Source organism: Acomys minous (genome assembly GCF_964271855.1).
Source record: "Acomys minous genome assembly, chromosome: 13".
Lineage (NCBI taxonomy): Eukaryota > Metazoa > Chordata > Mammalia > Rodentia > Muridae > Acomys > Acomys minous.
In genome coordinates, this window is record NC_140495.1 from 63,268,328 (window position 1) to 63,291,146 (window position 22,819).

The window sequence follows — 22,819 nt, forward strand, 5'->3', positions numbered from 1 at the left end:
GGTTGTAGCAAATACATCAGCCCTGTTTCCCGATTCATAAATCCAAGATACTCAACATAAATAAACATCATTTTAGGTCACAGAAGTAACCTCCACTAAAGATTTAGCTGAAATGCTAAGGCAGCTCTGCTCCTACTTCAGGGAGAGCAACGAACCCACTCAACTCCTCCAAATACCCAGCTTGATGAAGCTGCCAGCAACACTAATGTCAGCCCCAACAAAGTCAGCCAGTCTTACAGCAAGGCAAGAAGCAGTAGCATGGAGGTGCAGGAGCGCAAGCCTGTGGAGGTTGTCTCCAGAGTGACAAGCTCCCGTCTCTTCCAATATGTACAGGGCTGAATGTGATACCTAGTAATGTTGCTGATGTGGCCTAAAAGAACTGTCAGTTAAAGTGATGTTAGTGATCTGTGACATGAGAGCATCTGCCTCCACTACCCTTAGCCAGGAGGCCTACATGCTCTTAATAAATTAGTAATTCAATGGACTAATATCTGAGTCCTCCTAACACTCCTATATTGAATACTAAGCCTCCAAATGAAAGGAGAAATACAACCAGATAACAAAGAAATTAAATTCTTAAATACAATGGAAGTAAGACACATTTCTTCAAATATTATAGCATGCATAGTTCATTTATGGGACATATTTGGGGTTTTTTGTTCATTTGTTTTTTGAGTGGAGAGGAAAGGGTTTATTCAGTCCACACTTGCACATTGTAGTCCACCACTGAAGGAAGCCAGGACAGGAACTCAAATGAGGCAGGAACCTGGGGCAGGCCCTGAAGGAGAAGCCATGAAGTAGTGCTGCTCACTGGCTTGCTGCTCCTCATGGCTTTCTTAGCCTGCTTTCTCATAGAACCCAGGACCACCAGCCCAGGGACAGCACCACCCACAATGGTCTGGCCCCTCCCCTACCAACCACAAATTAAGAAAATGCCTTACAAATGGATCTTATGAAGGCATTTTCTCAGTTGAAGTTCCTCCTTTCAGATGACTGAAGCTTGAGGACAGAATTTTTTTAAATACTTAAGAAATGAAAAGATGTCCATTAAGTAAACAAAATGAGGTGAAAATAACCTTTTAACAAAATTTCAATACTGATGTGTAAAGCTTTATTTATCGAGAATATACAATTTAGCACAGCAGGAAACCCTACTCTAACTTACTGATTTCTTCAGGGTAATTTTATATTCTGTGTATGAGCACTTTCTCTACATGTATGTCCTGCACTGCCTGCATAACCTTGTGTGCACAAAAGCCAGAGAAGACTACAGGAGCCCCGGGAACTAGAGTTAACAGATAGGTGTGAGCTGCCATATGAGTGCCAGGAATCAAATTCAGGTCCTCTGGAGAAAAAAAGCCAGTGCTCTTTACCAATGACGTGTCTCTCCAACCCCACAATTTACTTTAGAAAATTGTACGTGTATGTGTGTGTGTGTGGAAGGGGATGTCGTGAGTACGTGCAGTGCTGGAAGGGGATGTCGTGAGTACGTGCAGTGCTGGAAGGAGATGTCGTGAGTACGTGCAGGTGCTGGAAGGGGATATCATGAGTACGTGCAGGTGCTGGAAGGGGATGTCGTGAGTACGTGCAGGTGCTGGAAGGGGATATTGTGAGTACGTGCAGGTGCTGGAAGGGGATGTCGTGAGTACGTGCAGTGCTGGAAGGAGATATCATGAGTACGTGCAGTGCTGGAAGGGGATGTCGTGAGTACGTGCAGGTGCTGGAAGGGGATGTCGTGAGTACGTGCAGGTGCTGGAAGGGGATGTCGTGAGTACGTGCAGGTGCTGGAAGGGGATGTCGTGAGTACGTGCAGTGCTGGAAGGGGATGTCGTGAGTACGTGCAGGTGCTGGAAGGGGATGTCGTGAGTACGTGCAGGTGCTGGAAGGGGATGTCGTGAGTACGTGCAGGTGCTGGAAGGGGATGTCGTGAGTACGTGCAGTGCTGGAAGGGGATGTCGTGAGTACGTGCAGGTGCTGGAAGGGGATGTCGTGAGTACGTGCAGGTGCTGGAAGGGGATGTTGTGAGTACGTGCAGGTGCTGGAAGGGGATGTCGTGAGTACGTGCAGGTGCTGGAAGGGGAAGTCGTGAGCACATGCAGGTGCTGGAAGGGGATGTCATGAGTACGTGCAGGTGCTGGAAGGGGAAGTCGTGAGCACATGCAGGTGCTGGAAGGGGATGTCGTGAGTACGTGCAGGTGCTGGAAGGGGATGTCGTGAGTATGTGCAGGTGCTGGAAGGGGATATCATGAGTACGTGCAGGTGCTGGAAGGGGATGTCGTGAGTACGTGCAGGTGCTGGAAGGGGAAGTCGTGAGCACATGCAGGTGCTGGAAGGGGATATCATGAGTACGTGCAGGTGCTGGAAGGGGATATCATGAGTATGTGCAGGTGCTGGAAGGGGATATCGTGAGTACGTCCAGTGCTGGAAGGGGATATCATGAGTACGTGCAGGTGCTGGAAGGGGAAGTCGTGAGCACATGCAGGTGCTGGAAGGGGATGTCATGAGTAGGTGCAGGTGCTGGAAGGGGATGTCATGAGTACGTGCAGGTGCTGGAAGGGGAAGTCGTGAGCACATGCAGGTGCTGGAAGGGGATATCATGAGTACGTGCAGGTGCTGGAAGGGGATATCATGAGTATGTGCAGGTGCTGGAAGGGGATATCGTGAGTACGTGCAGTGCTGGAAGGGGATATCATGAGTACGTGCAGGTGCTGGAAGGGGAAGTCGTGAGCACATGCAGGTGCTGGAAGGGGATGTCATGAGTAGGTGCAGGTGCTGGAAGGGGATATCATGAGTACGTGCAGGTGCTGGAAGGGGATGTCATGAGTACGTGCAGGTGCTGGAAGGGGATGTCGTGAGTACGTGCAGGTGCTGGAAGGGGATATCGTGAGTACGTGCAGGTGCTGGAAGGGGATGTCGTGAGTACGTGCAGGTGCTGGAAGGGGATGTCGTGAGTACGTGCAGGTGCTGGAAGGGGATATCGTGAGTACGTGCAGTGCTGGAAGGGGATGTCATGAGTACGTGCAGGTGCTGGAAGGGGATGTCGTGAGTACGTGCAGTGCTGGAAGGGGATGTCATGAGTACGTGCAGGTGCTGGAAGGGGATGTCGTGAGTACGTGCAGTGCTGGAAGGGGATGTCGTGAGTACATGCAGGTGCTGGAAGGGGATGTCGTGAGTACGTGCAGGTGCTGGAAGGGGATGTCGTGAGTACGTGCAGGTGCTGGAAGGGGATGTCGTGAGTACGTGCAGTGCTGGAAGGGGATGTCATGAGTACGTGCAGGTGCTGGAAGGGGATGTCGTGAGTACGTGCAGTGCTGGAAGGGGATGTCGTGAGTACGTGCAGGTGCTAGAAGGGGATATCGTGAGTACGTGCAGGTGCTGCGGAGGCCAGAAGAGGCCAGAGGAGCTGAAGATAGACGACTGTGGGCAGCTGACATGGTGCTGGGAACCAAACCTGCGTCCTCTAGAAGAGCACTAGTTGCCTTTAAGAGTTGAGCTATTCCTTCATCTCCCTTTATTAGTAAACATTCTCTATACAAAATGGGTGTTTGACAGCTCACATGTTGCACAGTGCTCATATTAACCAAAGCATTTTTAGATTATGTGCACTTACAATGCTCAGAAACTTTCTACTCTTAGAAGTACAAGATCACTCATAGAAACTACACTATTGCATATGGGAGTGAAGCAAACAAATGCCTATACCAGGCCTTACAGCAGTTAGCTTTACCACAAAATCAAAGAAAATATTTTGCATGAAACAATGAGATTTGCAAAAACCAGGCGAAGTTGCATGTGGATGCTTGTGTACGCATGCACGCATGTCCCCACAGGTTTGTTCCACTGGCTTGGTCAACCGTCCTTTGATTTGGGGTCTTTCATTGGCCTGGAACTGGCCAAGCAGGCTAAGTAGGCTGGGCCAGGGTAGGCAGGGTAGATAAGGTAAGGAGGCTCTGGAGGCCCTGGAGGCCCTGTAGACTCTGGAGGCCCTGCTGACTCTATAGGTCCTATAGACCCTGTAGACCCTGTAGACTCTGTAGACCCCATAGACCCTATAGGCTCTTTAGGCTCTTCAGGCTAGGCAGGCAAATAAGCTGGCCAGGAAGCAGAACTCTGTTTTTGCTTTCCCAGGGCTGGCTTATAAACTTGCTCCACTATCCTTAGCTTTCTTTTTTTTTTTTTTAAGTGAGTTCTAGAGCTCAAACTTGGGGTCTTTACTAATTGAGCAGTCTGCCTAGCCTTTAACATGAAACACTTCTGGTGGCTTCTGTGACACCATCCACTACTGGTTTTCCTTTATCTCCATGGTAGCATCACCGCACTTTCTGTGGTTGTTTCCTTCTTTTCTGGAAATAACTCATTGCAAGTGGTTCAGGTCTCAGTCTAACTTACTTCTCTGTTAAACATATAGATGCTCCCACCGATAAATGGTCCCCCTAACTTTTATTAGCATATCCCTGAAGTATGGCAGGCTTTCTTACACACCTGCTAAGGCAACATCACAAAAAGAAAAGAGCTGCAAACCCCAAATGCAAATTTTCTCTTCTGACTGTAAGGATATCAGGTCTTACTGGCACCATCATTCACCCAATTCTTCAGAACAGAGGCCTCTGAATTATCTCTGAGCTCTGTCTTTGATTGTGATCCACACCAGGTCCATTAGTAAATATTCAGCTACCTCGAAGAGATCTCCAGAATTGAGGGGCATGGAGTGCTGCTCACTAGTAGACTTCTTGCCTAACATACATAAGGCCCTGGGTTCAAGCTCTAGCTCTGCCCTCCCACAAAGCTATGCTTCTAGAATTGCATAGAAGCCCCTCTAACTACTAATGCCCTAATCTAAACAACCATGACCTCCAGCAAGAACTATTGGCAGGGTTCTGCCTGATTCTGCTTCCTCCACTGCCACACCCTAGCTCCTGTCCTCCTGCTGTACCTACAGTAATCCTGTGTACACTAGCAACAGCGGTCTCCCCACCTCCAATAAGGAAAATATGTAGGTTCAGTTGGGTGCAGTAATACACACCTGTAACCCCCAACAGTCAGGAGACAGAGACGGGAGGGTCATGAGCTCCATGTAAGCCTGCACTACACAGCAAGACCCTGTCAATCAAAGAAAATTATACATATATTTAGATGAAATCATAATTCCTATGTCCAGCAAGAGCTGGCTCTGTGTTTCCATATACTGTATTCCTTGCACCTCTGTCAAACCACTTCCCTGCTGTTCTTAGAACTCACCAAACACGCCCATCTACAGCTTTTTATACTGGCTATCTATTAGATGGAATTTGCTCTTTCCCTAGATATTGGCATAATTTCATCCAAATTCCTCTTCCAATTGTCCCTTTCAGTTTGGCTTCTTCTTGGTCATCACACTGAAAATATCAGTTCCTATGATCTTCTTTTTCTTATACCTTTTTTGCTAGATCAGGCACACCCACTGCCGAGGTAAGCTTCAAGAGCGCAGAAACATCCGCTGACCGCAACGCTCAGGTGTACTGCACGCAGTACGTTCACCTGAGTAAGTCCCTTAAGGAGGACATGAACAGCAACAATAAGAAACCATTCACTTAATAAGCTTCTCATGTTCATGAATTAGCTCCAATCACCCCACAAAAGGTACCTGAATACATAGTCAAGTAAGACCATTTACACACACCGCATCGACGCAGTTTTTGCTGACAGGATGTGGAAAAACATTATCTTTCACATAATTTTAAAGTCAAGAAAAATATGATTTTATCTTCATATTTACAGGCATCCTTAGATTAACAATTTCACTCCAACAAGACAGTAAAGGGGAAAGAACAGGCCTGAAGGTTATCTTGCCCCGTTATCTTACTGAATGCGCTTTTCTTTTTTAAATTGGACCCTATCTTAGAGTGTTCTCTCAAAAGAAAGCAGCAATATAAAACATAATTGAAGCTATTTTTTTTTTTTTGGTAAGAGGTAAAGAAGGTCTTTAATTCCAGTTACTAGGAAGGCCATATCAAGGTCTTAATAGCACAGCTGGCAACTAAAGACTTTTACATGCTCATGCTGATGCTCACCCAATAGGAAGGACTGTGACTCTACTTAAAATAAGAGAGCTGCTCTGAGAAGGCAGGTTCTTGGTAACTCACACCTAATTTAAACAAAGAAAAGCCTTAGGATGGATATATTTGTTTTGCATATCTGTATCACAACACAGGTCATTTCACATCTGTGTCACCTCTTCACTCATTCAAGCTTTATTACTACTGGGGATCCTTCTTATTTGTAACTTCCTCATTTTTTTTAGACCCTGGAAATTCAATCCTAACACTGTAAAACATACACATACTAATTATTCAAATCTACTATAGACCAAAGATTATAAAACTTTTAGAAATGCCTAAGTTAAAATGCTTAGTGAATGTTACTTTAAAAATAAAATGACTAAAAATAGTCTGGGTGGGCTGCACCTTAAATCTCAGTGCTCAGAAGGCAGAGGCAGGAAGATCTCTATGGTTTCAAGGCCACCTGGTCTAAGATATGAGTTCCAGGCCTGTTAATGATATATAGAAAGACACTGTCTCAAACAACAACAACAATAAACCAAAAAAGCCACTGAAAACAACAACCAAAGAAAACTTTTTAAAATGTGCTTGGTAACTCTGGGAGCAAAGAGATGGCTTAGAGGTTAAGATCACACTCTGTGGCTGGGTGTGGTGGCGCACGTTTTAATCCCAGCACTCAGGAGGTAGAAACAGGTGCATCACTGTAAGTTTGAGGCCAGCCTGGTCTACAAAGCAAGTCCAGAACAGCCAAGGCTACACAGAGAAACCCTGTCTCAAAAAACAAACAAAGGACCCAATAGAACTAAGCACCCACATCAGAGAGCTCACAACCTCCTTAAACTCCAGTTACAGGGACTCCAACACACTCTCTGCCTTCCTAGTATACCTGCATTCCTATGCATGTGACCCCACCCCACCCACTAAACTAAAATAAGATAAAAAATTTAAAAGACAGCCAGCATGCCTAAGGCCGTGACATAGCACAGTCAATGCATGTTTCCTATAGAGGAGGTAGTGCTTGAGCTATATAACTTGCCTATAGAAGACAAGGCACTTAAAAATAGAAAACAGGTGAGTCTGAAGAGGAAAGCACACCAAAACAAAAAGAAGCTAAAACAAAAAACAAAAACCCAAAAATCCTTACTGGGCTGATTAGAATCTATGACTGAGGTGGTTGGTTTCTTTATATCAAAACTAAGTTTTCTCATAAAGATAGAAAATTCAGCTTTGCATTATTAACAATTGAAGATGCTTTACAAATAAATCACAAAAAAGAAAGACTGAGAATGAGACTCCATTCACAGTGCTCAGGGGAAGCCATGGGAAGTGCACCAATGAGCCTGCACGGTGGCTGTTAGGGGCTATTCCTAATCTACACCACACATAATTAACATTCTGCCCAGGAGCATATCAATTCCCAGTTATGAAATACACATTTTACAGCAAATGACTTATCTGACACTCAAATGAACAAAGATAAAGATAACATATTTACACATAGTTTCAACTTCACTTATTACTTAATAATGTCATGTATATTATAAAGTATTTCAATTATACAATTACTGACATTATACAATTAAGAAAATGTATCAATGATGAGATTTTAAAATATATTGTTTTAAAAAGTAATACCTTTAAAAGCTTATGCAAGATAATTCATCCTCATGACTATCTAATACAGAGATTTATAAACACTTAAACAGGACCAATATAAGAGATCCTAGGACCAATAATTATGAAGCCCAATGGAGCTTTAAAAAAAAAAGCCCATGCTATTTTCATACATAACTTGTTTTCCCCAGTGTCTAAGACTAGCAGAACCAAAAAAACCCACATCCTAAGCCACAGAACAGAGCCACCTGGTTTTGTTCTTATCACAGGATGACAAAATGCTTTCAATTCCCTAGTGGCACACAGACATCCTCAACATTTGTATGTGTTTTTTTTTACTAACAAAACGGTGTGCCCTTCCTGAGTTCTGGAAAGGTCAAGAGCTCAATGCAAACTTTTTAGGACAATGTTGCCACTCCATTTAAAGAGACAGGCCCACAATCGTGAGTTTCACAAGACAACCATTCTGTGTACCTTTTGATGCTCTAAGGCTTACATGGTTGAGTGTGATTTCAAAAAGGTTCTGTAGCTCACCTTGGTGGTGCATGAGTGAAATCCCAGCACAACAGGGGGTGAGGAAGGAGATCACAGGAGAATCACAAGTTAATGGGCCTGGCTACACTGCCAGATAGACCCTGTAAAAACTAGACCAAAGCGGGGGACGGAGACTGAAAAGAAAAACAGAAAAAAGCGTCTCTAGGTTCTATACTTGTAAGTGTGTGTGTGAATATCAGCTTTGGTATGAAAATAGTAATGATTTTTCAGTAAAACAAAGAAAAGGTTTTAATGCTTTAATTATGCTATAGAAATTAAAAACACAAGGAAGCACATATTCAAAAAGTGTTTCTTTCTCATAAATATATTTAGAGTGATAAAAATAGTTTTCGTTTTTAGTTTTGACCAGTATAATTTTTATAACAACTTCCAAAGATACTTTATAATGTTTTATGATTTAACTTATTAAAATAAATTAATTCTAAAATTAATGGCACTATTCCCATGGTTCCAGTGAAGAATAATGCTAATTCAGGTAATATAGTAAAAATATTTTTAAAGGTATTTTAAAAATGTAACAGCCATCGAAGTGTTTGCCTTGAAAGCATAAGGATGCGAGGTTTCTAGTATGGTGGCCTGCACTTATAATCATAATGCTAGGAAAGCAACAACAGGCAGATCTTTGGAGCTCACTGTCCAGCCCCCATGGTCTAGCCTTGCCTACTCGGCTAGCTCTGGGCCAATGACAGATCCTAGCTCAAAAACACGGTGGGCAGATGCTGAGGAACAGCATCTATGTTTGCTCTGGCTTCCGCATATATGTAATAGACATGCATGGACACCTGCACAAACATACATGCTCATGTTCATGTACTAGCACACAAGAATTTGGCAATGTCATTCATAACTGATCTCTGTTGAGTTGATCAAACAAGTGCTAGTAACTCAAAGAAATGGAACCTCCAGAAATTTCCCATGCCGTGCGAGCACATCAAGCAAACCCACCTTTTCCAATCAAAAGCGTTGGCGGAAGCCGCACTTTCTTTCACCATCATAGATAACAGCTCAGTCCTGTTATTCCAATATATTACACTGCAAAGGCTTCAATAATGGCATAACGCTTGGAAAGGCATAATAATGACCAATGCTGAGATGCTGCTCTTCTACAAGACAGTCACTCAAAAGCAAACTGCCAAACAATCTATTTATAATATGGTTTACATACCAGACAGCAAGTTCTTGTTCTCTTTAGTCTCTGTCACCCCGGGTGCACATGAAACACCCCTACACACCTAAAGACAGAGGAGTACCTGCACCCCAGACAAGAGGCTACAACTCAACTGGACTTTTAATGTACAACCCATGTTGTCAATCTTTACACGGTGTCATGATCAGCATTCTAAAACATGTACTTCGAAAACTCTACAAAGCTATTTAGTATAACTGCTTTACAACGCAAAGCCTGTAATGATGTCCTGTGTTCCCAAACTTTAATCCACACAGAGCTCTACTCCCTCTATGATAGGATGATATTTGACTTGACCAAGCATAGTATCTCTGGGAAGCACTGGCTCTGTCTGTCTATAAATTTGACTCTTAGGACCCAGAAGAAATGCTAATTTACAGCCACGTTATAAATCTCAGCTTGACCATAGCCACCTCAGAAGGCCTGACGGCTATGCAGAATGACACCTGTCTGTAGCTCACACCTCTGGAAACTTGTTAAGGGAAGGATGAGAGGGGACACCTGTCTCCTGACATTAGTGCAATGCATGCAGTGGCCAATAGGCACTTCCTGGCTCAGTTTACTGCTATGGGACAGAAATGTCAGGCATCCAGAAATATTTCCATCACCCACCACAGTGACTCCTTTGTAATTCATTATGAAAGTGCAGAACCACGGGTCAGATCCTAATATAAACATGTGCCTCAAGACACATGATTGCTTAGACATGTAGATAATGAGAGAATGACATCAGACACTTTACTTCAAGTTACCCTATAGAAGTCAGCCCATGCTAGTCACTAGGTTTTGTTCATGGAAAGAAGCACACACACACACACACACACACACACACACACACACACACACACACACACAAAGGAAGGGTGAATGAAATCAAATCCAAAGGATAGGACATACACATTTTATTGTGACTGACTGATCATCACAATTTGCTGTATTCCAAATTTGTCGTACTATACCTTCACATTTTCTCAGTCTCACTGAAGAGACAATTAAATTGTTTCATTCTCCAGTCACATTTGCAATGATCAGGCTCTTCACAAGCAAGGACAGTGTGCTGCTATTACACTGACAAGATTTGATCCAGCTGCACTGATTGGCAAAGGAACCATTTTCTTATGATGTTATGACAATGCTGGGGAAAGAAAAGCTAATTTCGCCTCTCCAGAAGTGAGGCATTACAGTTGGACACGTCTGCAAGCACCTGCTTAGTCCACATCTCCCCAAATCACAGTTCCAAACTATTTAACCCTGCCAAGATCAGCACTGCTTGGAACTGAGGCATAGATGGAAACCATCACCCCTGGGAAAGGAGCTATCCATAGGTAGGTCTCCTCAGAAAAGGGGAGCCCACACACACCAACCTGCCCTGGTCCACCCAGTCGCATCAGGCCTCTTCCACTGAGGCCCAACAAGGCAACCCAGCAAGGGAAAGTGATCTAAAATCAGGCAACAGAGTCCATGTCGAGGACATTGCCCACTTCACTTGCCAGGGGACCCTCATGAAGACCAAGCTGCCCATCAGCTACATATGTTGAGGGGGTCTAGGTCCAGCCTGTGCACACTCTTTGGTTGGTGTTTCAGTCTCTGTGAGCCCCCACGGGCCTAAGTTAGTTGATTTTGTTGGGCTATGTGTGGAGTTCTTGTCCCCTCTGTGTCCTTCTCTCCTTCCTCTGACTCTTCCACAAGACTCCATAAGCTCTACCTAATAGGTCTCAGCATCTGTTTCAATCCATTGCTGGGCAGAGCCTCTCAGAGGACAGGTTCCTATCTACAAACATAGCAGAGAATCATTAATGGTGTCAAGGGTTGGCTCTCTCCTACGTGGTGGGTCTCAAGTTGGGGCCATCATTGGTTGGCTATTCCCTCAATCTCTGCATTTCTTGTAGTCAGGGTAAATTTTGGGTTGAAGGTTTTGTGAGTGGTTTGGTGTCCCTCTCTCTCCACAGGAAATGCTATTTGGTTATGAGGTGGCCACTTCAGTCACCATGTCTTACTCCGCAGCAAGGAGTCTCAGCTAGATTCAGCCCCATTTTCTCCCAAGGACCTATCCTGTCCCAGGCCTCTAGCTCGTCCCAGAGATGCCCCTCATCAGTTTCCCTTCTCTCTCCCAGCCTTCTCACCCCCCCACCCCCAGCCCTCCCCACATCTGATCCCCACCCTCATTAGTCACTGGAAATGGATAAAGTGTAAAACTGGGAGGGAGAGTGCCCATCTCTTAAGGAAGCTATAATGTGTAGTTTTTACATGGCTCAATCATAGGTATAAAATTGCAGGGCTAGGGATAAGGCTCGGCTATTAGAGTGTTTGCCTGCCATACAAAAGTGCTACACCACTAGCACTGAACACAGCAAATGTACAGGCCCATGCCTATAATGCTAGCACTCAAGTGATGGAGGCAAGAGGAGCAGAAGCTCAAAATCAATTTCAGCATCAAAGGGAGTTCAAGACAAGCCTGGCATACACCAGACCTTGCCACAAAATGGAAAAAAAAAATGGGGAAATCCAAGGCAAGGAATGTAGTTCAACTGTTAAACGTGCTTGCCCCATGGCTGGAAGCATGAGTTCAATTCCTGGTACCTCGTGAGAATGAACATGGTAGTATGAGGCGTGCAATGCCTCGGGGCGCCACTGGCTAGATGATGAGTTCCGGGCCTGTATGGGCTCTACAAACCCTGTCTCGAAAATAAATAAGAGAAAAATATTTACACGATTAAAATGCTTTCCTTTGCTATAAGCACTGAGACCCAGATACGCTTTTGTTGGTGGTGGTGGTTGTTTGGTGTTAGTCTCAATTTATTTTAATGTTTTAAATTGTAAGAGTGCAATATGCTAATGTCAAACGTTTTTCAGAAAAGCAATAATCAGCCGATATCTTTTTCCTGAAAGTAGGAACTGGATGGTACTTCCCCCTCCATCCACACAGAATTGTATCAACATGTCAACAATCTCAAAACCAAGGAAGTTTGGATCTAAAAAATTCAATATACGGCATGGTTATCAGAAAAATGAAACACAGCTTTAAAACACCATTTGAAAAGTCACAAAAGCTATTATAAACCACGGTATATTAATAGCAAAACAACATATTAAGCCAGTGATTAGAACCAAGGTCATTTACAGTAACGCTGGTATGCTTCTCTTACACAGCCATTTGGCAGGCGGAGCTGTGGCTCATCTACATTCTTATCAATCAAACTACAAAATAACTAAAATACAGTTTACTCTAAAAATCATTAACAAGAAGCAGGTCTCCAAAAGAGCCAATTAAAAGTTTCTGGAATATTCAAGAAGATTTACCAAACAATCATGGCAAACACTGGGAAAGCAGCACAACAGTAGAGCTTGAAAACGTGTCAAATGTATGAACAAATGACTCCTTGACAGCAGTCTAAACTCAGATGGCCAACAGTATAAGCACTATGGCTCAAGTGTGGAGACACAGAGATTTTCCACAAAAATGAACAAGTATAACACATATAGATTCTGCAAGCGAAGCAAAACCCGAAACTGAAAATATTGTTTTAGCTGCTAAAAACATTTTTATATGTAAGTGAATTATGGTGTTTCCTAACTGCCTCAATGAAGTGCACACTGAATTGACATTTTAAAAAATCTGTACAATTTGTATGCTTAAATGAGAAAAATAGAATTAGAAATTAAAGTGTGAAGGAAAACAAGCGAACGCAGGACAGGCACTGGGAGGCAAACCAAGCACACTGCCCCAGCCCTGTACCTCAGGGTCCCTGCTCCAGTCTCCACAGGCAGCCCCACACAGCCAGCTAAAGCCTGGCACTCCCTTGCCTCCACAGTGGGCACTAACAATCTGGTAAGTTGTGCTGTCCATGAGGAAGCCATTACAGGGGCCTGGCTAGGAAACTGACACTTAAGGCTCAGAAGAATGCTAGTTCAAAGTTGTGTTGGGAACCCTTGGTGGAGAGGGATGGGGAGATGGCTCAGTCCGTAGAAACAGAAGGACCTGGGTTCACACTAGCAGCATGCAGGCCAGAAGGCCAGGCATGGTGTGCCATCCCGTCATCCTGGTGCTGGGGAGGTACTGACAGGCAGATCCTTAAAACCCTGTGGTTGGCCAGCCAGCCCAGCTGAGTCTCTAAGTCCCAGGTTCAGACAAAGAACCTGGCCTCAAATAAGAACACCAACAGGCGTGCTCATGTGGAAAGAGAAGTCGCAGGGCCCCGGTCCTAAACAAAGAACTCCAGGAAAGTAAGGAATGCTGAGAGATAGAAAGTCTTCCCCTCGAAAGAGTCCCTAATTGGTTATCCAATAGCAGCTGGTCAACCTTGAAATTATATACATACAACTAATGTTATATACATTGAGAACGGTGTGTGTGTATGTGTGTGTGTGTGTGTGTGTGTGTGTGTGTGTGTGTGTGTGTCTGTCTGTCTGTCTGTCTGTCTGTCTGTCTGTCTGCCTGCCTGCCTGCCTGTCTGTCTGTCTCCTATATCTGTGACAACAATTAAGAAGTAAGAGGCCATGAATTTGAGAGAGTAAATGGCAGGGTGCACGAAAGTGGGTGGAAGGAAGAAAGAGAAAAGGAGGAAATGATTTTAAGTGAAAGACTGAATAGAAGGTACAGCACTTAAGACCACTTGCTGTGGCACTAGAGGACCTGAATTCAGTTCCCCAGAACCCATGATTGGAGGCTCGTAACTGCCTATAACTCCAGCTCCAGGGTATCTGGTACACTGTTCTGACTTTCATGGGCACATGCACACATGTATACACACATAAATAAATAATAAAATAATAGCATATACATACATACATATGTGTGTTGATGGTAGAAAATATATGGCACTATACATATATGTGCATATAAATATGTACAGATATGTGTATATATCTGTATATCTGTATGTATATATGTATCTATCTATCTATCTATCTATCTATCTATATGATAGAGAAAGGACTGAGAAACATAGACACCACTGACCTAGAGCTTCTATGACAAATAATAAGAACTGATTATATTTAAGGCCTGTAGAGACAGCTCAGAGATTAAAAACACTAGACGTTCTTCCAGCAGCCCTGGGTGCGGTTCCCAGCAAGCACATGACAGTTACAATAGTCCTAACTACACTATCAGTGCTCTCTTCTGGCTTATGAGGTGGCTTTTATGAGGTGCCCGTTGGTGTCTTGCTTCCTCTGTGCTCTAAGGAGCTCTGGACAAGTTCTGACTTTGTAGACTTTATGATTTTTTTTCTTTAATTCATTTATCTTAAGAGATAGTGATCTCATTTAGCAGCCTGTTGCATAGACTGCTCGTTCTATGAGACCCTGAATCTGGCAACTCCTCAAGAAGATCACACTGCTGCTGCCCTTTCCTCTCTTCTTTCTGCCGTGCTCCCTTCCCTGATAAAACCCAAAGATGTGCTATCTTTTCTAACCGACTCACAAATGTTACTTAATAACCCTAACTTTGCTCAAGTCAAGAAATAAGTACATAGAATCGGGGACCTGATATTTTCACCTGAAAAAAACAAAACCAACCAGGGCAATCTGATTTTACTTAACAATGATCCGATGATTACTGTCAGTTCCACTGGAGTATCATTACCCCAGGAACTCCATAGCTGTTACCTCCATGAACATTAGAATGATGCTATAACTTCTTTTAATTTTCTTTTAAAAAATGGATAGTGAGGAGCCGGGCGTGGTGGCGCACGCCTTTAATCCCAGCACTCGGGAGGCAGAGGCAGGCGGATCGCTGTGAGTTCGAGGCCAGCCTGGTCTACAAAGTGAGTCCAGGATGGCCAAGGCTACACAGAGAAACCCTGTCTCGAAAAACCAAAAAAAAAAAAAAAAAAAAAAAATGGATAGTGTATAAAATACCATGAGTCCAATATTGATGAAAAGTAATTTTAAGATGCAGACATCCTTGAAATCTGAAGCAAGATCTGCCTTCCTTGGCACTGCATGAGGAACAGGGAGCTGCCTTCTACACAGCATCATGGCAGCTCTCTGGCATCTTGTGAGGTCTGAGCTGGTTCATCTGGCACTGGTCAGGTTGTTATGGACATGTCAAAATTAAATGTAAGTGAAAGAAAACCAGGAACATCTGAAGGGTGTGGAGAAAATTCAAGGTCAGGTCTAATGCACAGCGTTGGTAATGGGAGCCCCAAGACAACAAAGGCATGGGGTCCCACAGGGCAAAGGCATGGGGTCCCACAGGGCTTGCCCTGCCAAATTGCATATCTTTCCATGCTAAGAGTGCTCTGTGCTGGAAAGACCAGCCCAAATAACCAGCAGATTCACCAATATCTGTCGATGAACACAAATAGGGCTGGTAAGCTTGACGGGCTGAGTTCAATAGCTAGACCACACTTGCTGCTAAACACACATACACAAACACACACACACACACACTCTATACAAACACACTGCAAAATAATAAATTTTTTTAAATTAAGGAAATTAATTGATGATTCATACGCATATTTAATATTTAAACAAAATCATAAAAACAGAAAAGGAAAATTAGGAATATGCTGTCCACACAAGGCTTTGTAAATGTAAGAACTATACATGCTTTAGCTATTGCCATCCAGATTTCTGAAGTATTTTTATCTGTTTTAGACTAAAAAATGAGCTTTTAGATGATGAAAACAGCAGCAAATTTTAATTACAGTCAGAGCTCTAACTTAAGAGTTGCCATGGTCCCGGTGTCTTTTCACAGCAACAGAACGCTAAGAAACAAGTTCTCTTGTCTGGAACCTCAGTCTAATAGTGAAAGGTTACAATGCATACTCACAGGTATAAACACATGCTCAATACACAAATTCATTAGGTACTAAACTTATGGTAGGAAGTTCTCTGTGGGTAAATAGCTCAGGCTGTACTCTAAGTGATGTTTTAGGATGAATCATTTGAGGAGAAATAAAAGAAGACTTCAAAGAATGTCTAATCACATGGAAATAAAGTGCATCTGCCAAAAAGACCTAGAGTAATAGACCAGGCTGACTTCATCCATCACCGAATTCAAGATCCCTATATTAGGTTAGATCCCCAATATAGCTATTCTTGCTATGATTTGGTAGAAATGTCGCATGTTTTAATAACTGTACGGCATTGGACACAATGGAAAAAGACAGAGGGTTGCAGGGTGGGCAGAGGAAGAAATGATGCTTTGTGACCAATGTCCCTCTGCATGGTTGGCCATCTAGGATGCCTTCTTCTCTGAGGTTAGACTTCTGCCTTCTCTCTTGGGTGGCCCTCGGTGACTCTGCACTAACCAAGTGCTCCCTCAAGCCTCATATTTCCAGCCCTCCTTGGAAAGCTATGGGTTGCAGGCATTGGCTTAGAACTATCAGAAGGAATGAAACCTTTGTGGTACTTTAGTGTGAAGGATGTCAGAGTTCAGAGGTTAACTCTTGCAGTCCATAGACCTGGCTGAGTGCAATTCCACACTTCACAGGTCGGCATTATGGAGGACACTTCACAGGTAGGTAGAGAGGTCTATAAAGTCTGTAGCACAGTGCCTGCTACCAGCATTTGCTATTTATCAATAAATGAGTTTTACATTGTGTATATAATTAGAAAAACTTAATGGTTTAGTAAATGTTACTTCAGTGCTAAATTTGTGCTTAAAAAGTTGTTCTATTTAAGTTTATATAGACATAGTATTTTCAGTAGTAACCACAAATTTAAATATGTGTGAAGGAGTAAGAATTAAGAACATTCTTATTTTGGTAAACAGATATTAAACTGTTTTTCTAAGAAATCCACCAGGAATTTACCCACAATTCCTCTGTTTGTGGCATCAGGAGACTGGCCTTCAGTTGTTTACAAATCCCTTCCCCAGTACTTGGAAATCTCTATTCTTTGCGTACATTGTGTTATTTCATGGCTTTCTATGGCTGGCTTCCCTGGTAATTTTTTATCACATCTTTTACCTGTTGAAAATTTGAGAACTTGGTGTCTCAAATACTATCTGTGTGTCCTGTTTTAGGGGAATTATCTTCACTTTTTTGTTGATTTTAGGGAACATACTGGATTCACATATAATCTTAAGAAAATTACAATCTCTAACTTGAGCATATAGAAGCATATGGAGGTAATGTAGGACCAATTCCCCCAGGTAAGACAATGAGAAAATAAATACATATAAATAACCGTATTCCACAGGAACCCATCTTTTAAAAAAAAAAAAGTGACATTTTGATGAATTCATTACCAGAAAGGGACAGTTCAATGATGTTTCTAAATTTTATGATGCCAACATATTGGTATTACATTATATTATCATCTTTTATCAACCCTGAAGTGACTTACTGTTCAAGTTGGAGACACTGGTTTGAAAGGTTCTCTTCAGTCATAAGCCATAAAAATGCCATGGTGGTTTTGGGGTTTATGGATAAAAATAGCCTGTGCTGGTTCTGAGTAGGTATGCTTGCCATATTTGTTTACATTTGCTCAGTGTTGGTGTTGCCTTTATTCCAGGAAAAAAAAAAAGGACTTAAGTGTATTTATGTCTTGTTTGTGTGTGAAATTCTGAGCAAACAAAACTGAAGATATAAAAATTGCACACAATTTACAATATTAAATAAGGTATCTGTTTTAGGAAATATCAGTGCCACTGCCTGGTTAAAGTTTGCTTCATCTAATGAAACTTCTTTTGAAAGTGACCACAAAAATCTATGCTTACAGGTACAATCCAATGATAGCTGTATTTCTGAAGGCCCAATGGTAGATAGGAATAAATCTAATTTTTCATTTCCTGGATATAACATAAGGTTACCTTATCTGCTTCATTCCTTTCTTATATTATAATGCATTTTTATTCACTGGAATCATGTGCACTTGATTTGTACATCAAGAGGACTGTAAGAGAGGAGGTGACAATGCTGAGAACAGCCCTGCTCAGTCCTGTGGATCCTAAGGAGTGACTGCTACTTCTATAGCCAAGTGAGCTCATGGGGAAATAGGTCATGTGTATGGGTTTTTTCTCTTTGTTTACAGCACTTTTATATTCACAACAAAAAGTTTCAAGTTTTTAGGACAGGCAGGAGTAAGCCCTGTGAAACTGAACAAAAGCAGGCGAAGAAAGGGGCAGGCTAGAGCTGTCCGGGAAGGGATCGCAGAAGAGGTGCGATAGCGGAAAACTGAGTAAGAGCATAGAAACAGTGGGAAAGGCTGGGAGAGGACCCCAGAAGGCTTGCGCATGCGCTCAGGTATGCCTTCTCTCCTCTCAAAGCAGCCTCTGCTTCAACGCTGACATCTGATGCCTTGGCATTCATTTTCTTAGGTAATGTGAACACGAATCACTGTTATCTGTGTTATCTGGGTGGGGGGCACAGTCACTATATAATATGCTTTAAGATAGCTAGATCACTGTCCTTTTCTTTACATTTTCCCTGTATTGTTTTAAGGGGGGGGGGGGGTCTTACTATCCAGGCTCAGATGATCCTCCTTACTAGGCCTCTAGGGACACTTAAACTACAGGCCAATGCCATCAAGACCAACTGGAAGGGCTTTTATAAAAATAAGTGGGAGATCATTTGTCTTGTTTACCAATAAAATTATATGGTGCAAAAACAAATTTTAGTCTTTAAAAACAGTGGGAGAATGGCAAACTGCATCTTTAGGGAGGGAGCAGAACCTCTCAGAAGGGGAAGGTCCGCGTTGCCATGGCATTTTCAAGTAGGTATTGTGATGTCCTGTCAGTTAAAGGAGTAGTAGTAGTGCGGGGGCCTCTGGTTGCTTTTCCAGCTCAGATGCCATCCCAGAATATTTATTCACTTATGTCTCGCACCCTACAAAACCTAAGCACACAAAGTGACAGGAACAGAGAAGCCATCTTAGTAACTTTCCTGAACACCGAGTCTGCGGCCATTGGAGTAAGAGAAGTACAACGCCCACTGGTCTGAGGCTGCGTTCTTCTGCAGCTGCGCACTGGCTAAAAGCAAAGTTACACATTCTTCAGCATCCTTGGGCCCTGCGTTGCCTTTTGTGGCCACTCTGCACAAGCTAACTCTCTTGCCTTCTTTGAGAGGAATTCTGAACATTTAAAAGGGTTTGGCTTGACAAACGCATCTAAAGCTACCCATCAGCTAAAAGGCAAGTGTCTCCACTGGAGCAAGGGTTCTTGACTCTGGAGTCTAGGTGGCTTGCATGCAACAGCAGCAAGATTCTTGCTCACTGACTGGCCAGCGGGACAGAAAGCACTGGAGAGCAATCCTGTTCACTTGCCTATTGGCTTCCAAAACAGCTTCACCATGACAAAAGAACAGCGGAAATGAAGACAGGGAAAGACTCAGGCCAGGAAACAAGGACCACACCATGGAAGGACAAAAATGTTACCATTGGGTACCCGAGAAAGCGAGGAAACAGATGGAAAGGCAAGCGCATCACACAAACCAGGCCAGACAGTTTCGGAGCAGGATGTGTAGACTTTTCCCCACTGAAAGGCTACCGAGAATTGCGGACGATGGGCAGACAACACAGAGAAGGCAGCAGGTAAAAAAGAGGGAGCAGGAGCAAATCAGAGACCACCAGCAACGAATGCTTCGAGGGAGGGAAATGATAGAGCAAAGACTCAAGGAACGACTCTGGAGAAACAACCAGGGTCAGCTCCCTTCGCTTGACAAGCTCGAGACAATGAGGAAAGAGATGAAGGACTTTGAAAGAGTTAACGCACACCCGCTTTTAGAGCTCCGCACTAAAAGTCTAATTAAACTAGAAAGACTTTTGGAGATGTCTCAGGCAAGAGAGGACGTAAAAACAACTACAAAGCCTCATCAAAAGAAATTCCTGGACTTGCCAACTTTTTTGAGAAGTCATGCACAAAAAATCAAAGATCAATAAAATTTCAGTGTTTTATGTGGGAAAAAAAATAAATACCGGGAATTAAAGACTTTGAGAACCACTGTGTCAGTCCATGAGATTTTGCAGTAGCTCACCATATTCCTTATGACAGAGCTGGAAGGGCTAGAGGCATGGCTCAGAGGTTAATGTGGTAGCTCACACCCATCTCTAACTCTAGCTGCAGGGACCCGGCGCCGTCTTCTGGCCTCCATAGTCGCCGAGGATTCAGGTACACAGACATGCACTCAGGCAAAATAAATGCTCTTTTGAAATTAACGTTAGTCTCAATATGTGCTTTTCTTTTAATAAAGATTAAAAAAAAAAGCACAAACCATCCTCAATAGTTTCCTATACTTTGGAATTACAGCTTGTAGATGCATAAAACAACAACAAAAAAAATCAGTCAAGGAAAAAGAATATGTAAGAGTATTCAGGAAGGTACATAAAACGTAAACTACAAAATCCAAATGCACAAAAGGCTTTAAGAAAAAAGGAAAGGTTAAAAGAAAAGAACCACCTCTTTGTCATTTTTGTAAGCTACAGATTGGCATGAAAAATTCAGAATCTTGAGTTGGAAACAAATCCTATGAAACAGTCTTTAAAATATAAATAATGTGATTAATATGAATATATTTCCAGTTCATTTAAACTAACCAAACAGTAAATATTTCACTGATCCAAAATTCTGACAAGGCAAGCCTCAAAAAAGTCTATGAGCTAATCATATGCATTTGAACAATTTTACAAAGGAAACTACAGTGGTGGTGGTGGGGGGCTAGGAGAGGAGCAGTGGCTACTGGGGTGGGGGGGGGGGCTAGGAGAGGAGCAGTGGCTACTGGGGTGGTGGGGGGTAAATACTAGAGGAGCAGTGGCTACTGGGGTGGTGGGGGTAAACAGGAGAAAGGCAGTAGCTATTTGTTGAAAGATGCAAAGTGCTGTTTGGTATCATGCCCCAGGGAAAAGACCACCCAAAGACATGATCACTGGTGAGAGTGGAGGAAATCAAAGCAGAACTCATCAGCACCAACAAAAGCACTCCTCTTCTAGAAGAGTTTATTTACAAAATAAGCCCCAAATGATCTTTCTGCGACCCCTTTCTACAGATGACTACCATAACGACACTTTGATTAGAAAGCCATTATGTAGTAACCCCTTGTTTCTTTATGTCTGCAGCTACAGGGAACACAAATAGTCACTTTTAACATGTAGGAGATTGGAAGTATTTTCTGAAAGAATTACCGCAGAAAAATCTCAAAGCAAAAATTTAAACTTTTTAACAGACCTCCCCTTCGGCACTAGGCCAAGAATTTCCCACATCACGTGGCCCTTTGCCCTCACTTCCTTACTACTGCGCTGCATAAGATACTGGGAAAGTTCTAGAAGTTTTCACTGAAGAACGGGTTTCATTTTAAAGAACTTAGCCTCTTGCATGAGAAAAATGAAATAGATTTCTTTAATTTGGAACCTAGCTAAAGTTTTAATATATACTGAAAATCTGTAAGTGATATAGTATGAAGTAGTTCCTCAAAATGGGACAAAGGAAAAAAATTAATGGATTTTAAAATATCCTACATACTTCTTGAAAAATAGTCAAATTCAAGAAACAGTTTGAGATATAAAATTCTGAATATAAAACAATTGAGAGAAGAATTCTATTTTCTCCCAAGGAAATCAAGTGAGTTGAACGCAAAACACACTAAAGGCCTTCAAGTCTGACCATTGATTTTCATGAGCACTATATTTAATAATCTTTTCTGCTGAAATATGTGAGGAGGAAAGCTGCATAAAGATTGCTGGTCTTACGTCCCCTTGATGGGGAGGTCCGGTGGCACTTAGGGGAAGGGTAGCAGGCTAACAAGAAGAGACTTTATATTATATGAGCATATACAGGGGGAGGAGGTCCCCCTCAGTCACAGTCATAGAGAAGGGGAATAGGGTGAAAGTGGGAGGGAGGGAGGAATGGGAGGATAGAAGGGGTGGGATAACAATTGAGATGTAATATGAATGAATTAATAAATTAAAAAAAAAAGATCACTGGTCTTTCTCTCATGTGGACCATGTATTATTGACTTGGGAATAGATCTTCAAGAAAGAATAAAAACAGATCTGAAATAATTTAGTCTAAGTTACGACTTCAATAGCAAGAATTGAAAGAGAAGATAATCACTGGCTTTCTGACCATCTGATAAACGGCTGACATAAAAATACCTACACAACTCTTACAACTTGATGAGAAATAGTTTATAACTACAGGCCAAAGAGCCTCATTGGAAGAGATACTGATGCAGTCTGCTGTGGTGGTGTACACCACCTTAGTCCCAGCAGAGGCAGGCAGATCTCTGTGGATTTAAAACCAGACTAGTCTACAAGTTCTAGGCTGGCCTATATTTCATAGTGAGACTGTCTCAGAAGAAAAAAAAAAAAGATGCACAGGTGGCAAATACATATACAAACATGGTCAGCATAACAATTAAGGAACTGCGAGTGAAGGCAAGCTGTTACTATTTATGATGAAGACACCAACAATGACAAAATCCTGTCATTTGTAGCAACATAAGTGGAACTGAAGATATTGAGTGAAATAAGCCAGGCAGGG

The 22,819-nt window shown here is 42.7% G+C and overlaps 2 protein-coding genes across 4 annotated transcripts in view; one reads left to right on the plus strand and one right to left on the minus strand.

Moving 5' to 3' along the window:
• Nucleotides 1-22,819, minus strand: part of SUPT3H (SPT3 homolog, SAGA and STAGA complex component) — a 327,848-nt gene that overhangs the window by 198,952 nt on the left and 106,077 nt on the right. The window lies entirely within an intron of this gene.
• LOC311580507 (uncharacterized protein ZNRD1-AS1) lies at nucleotides 19,078-20,467 on the plus strand. Its single transcript, XM_084752176.1, has one exon. It carries the CDS (start codon nucleotides 19,699-19,701, stop codon nucleotides 20,221-20,223), a length of 525 nt encoding a protein of 174 aa, XP_084608302.1. The 5' UTR covers nucleotides 19,078-19,698; the 3' UTR covers nucleotides 20,224-20,467.

Excerpts from the sequence above, each read along its gene's own strand:
- LOC311580507 (XM_084752176.1), top strand. The coding sequence starts at position 19,699 with ATGGAAGGACAAAAATGTTACCATTGGGTACCCGAGAAAGCGAGGAAA.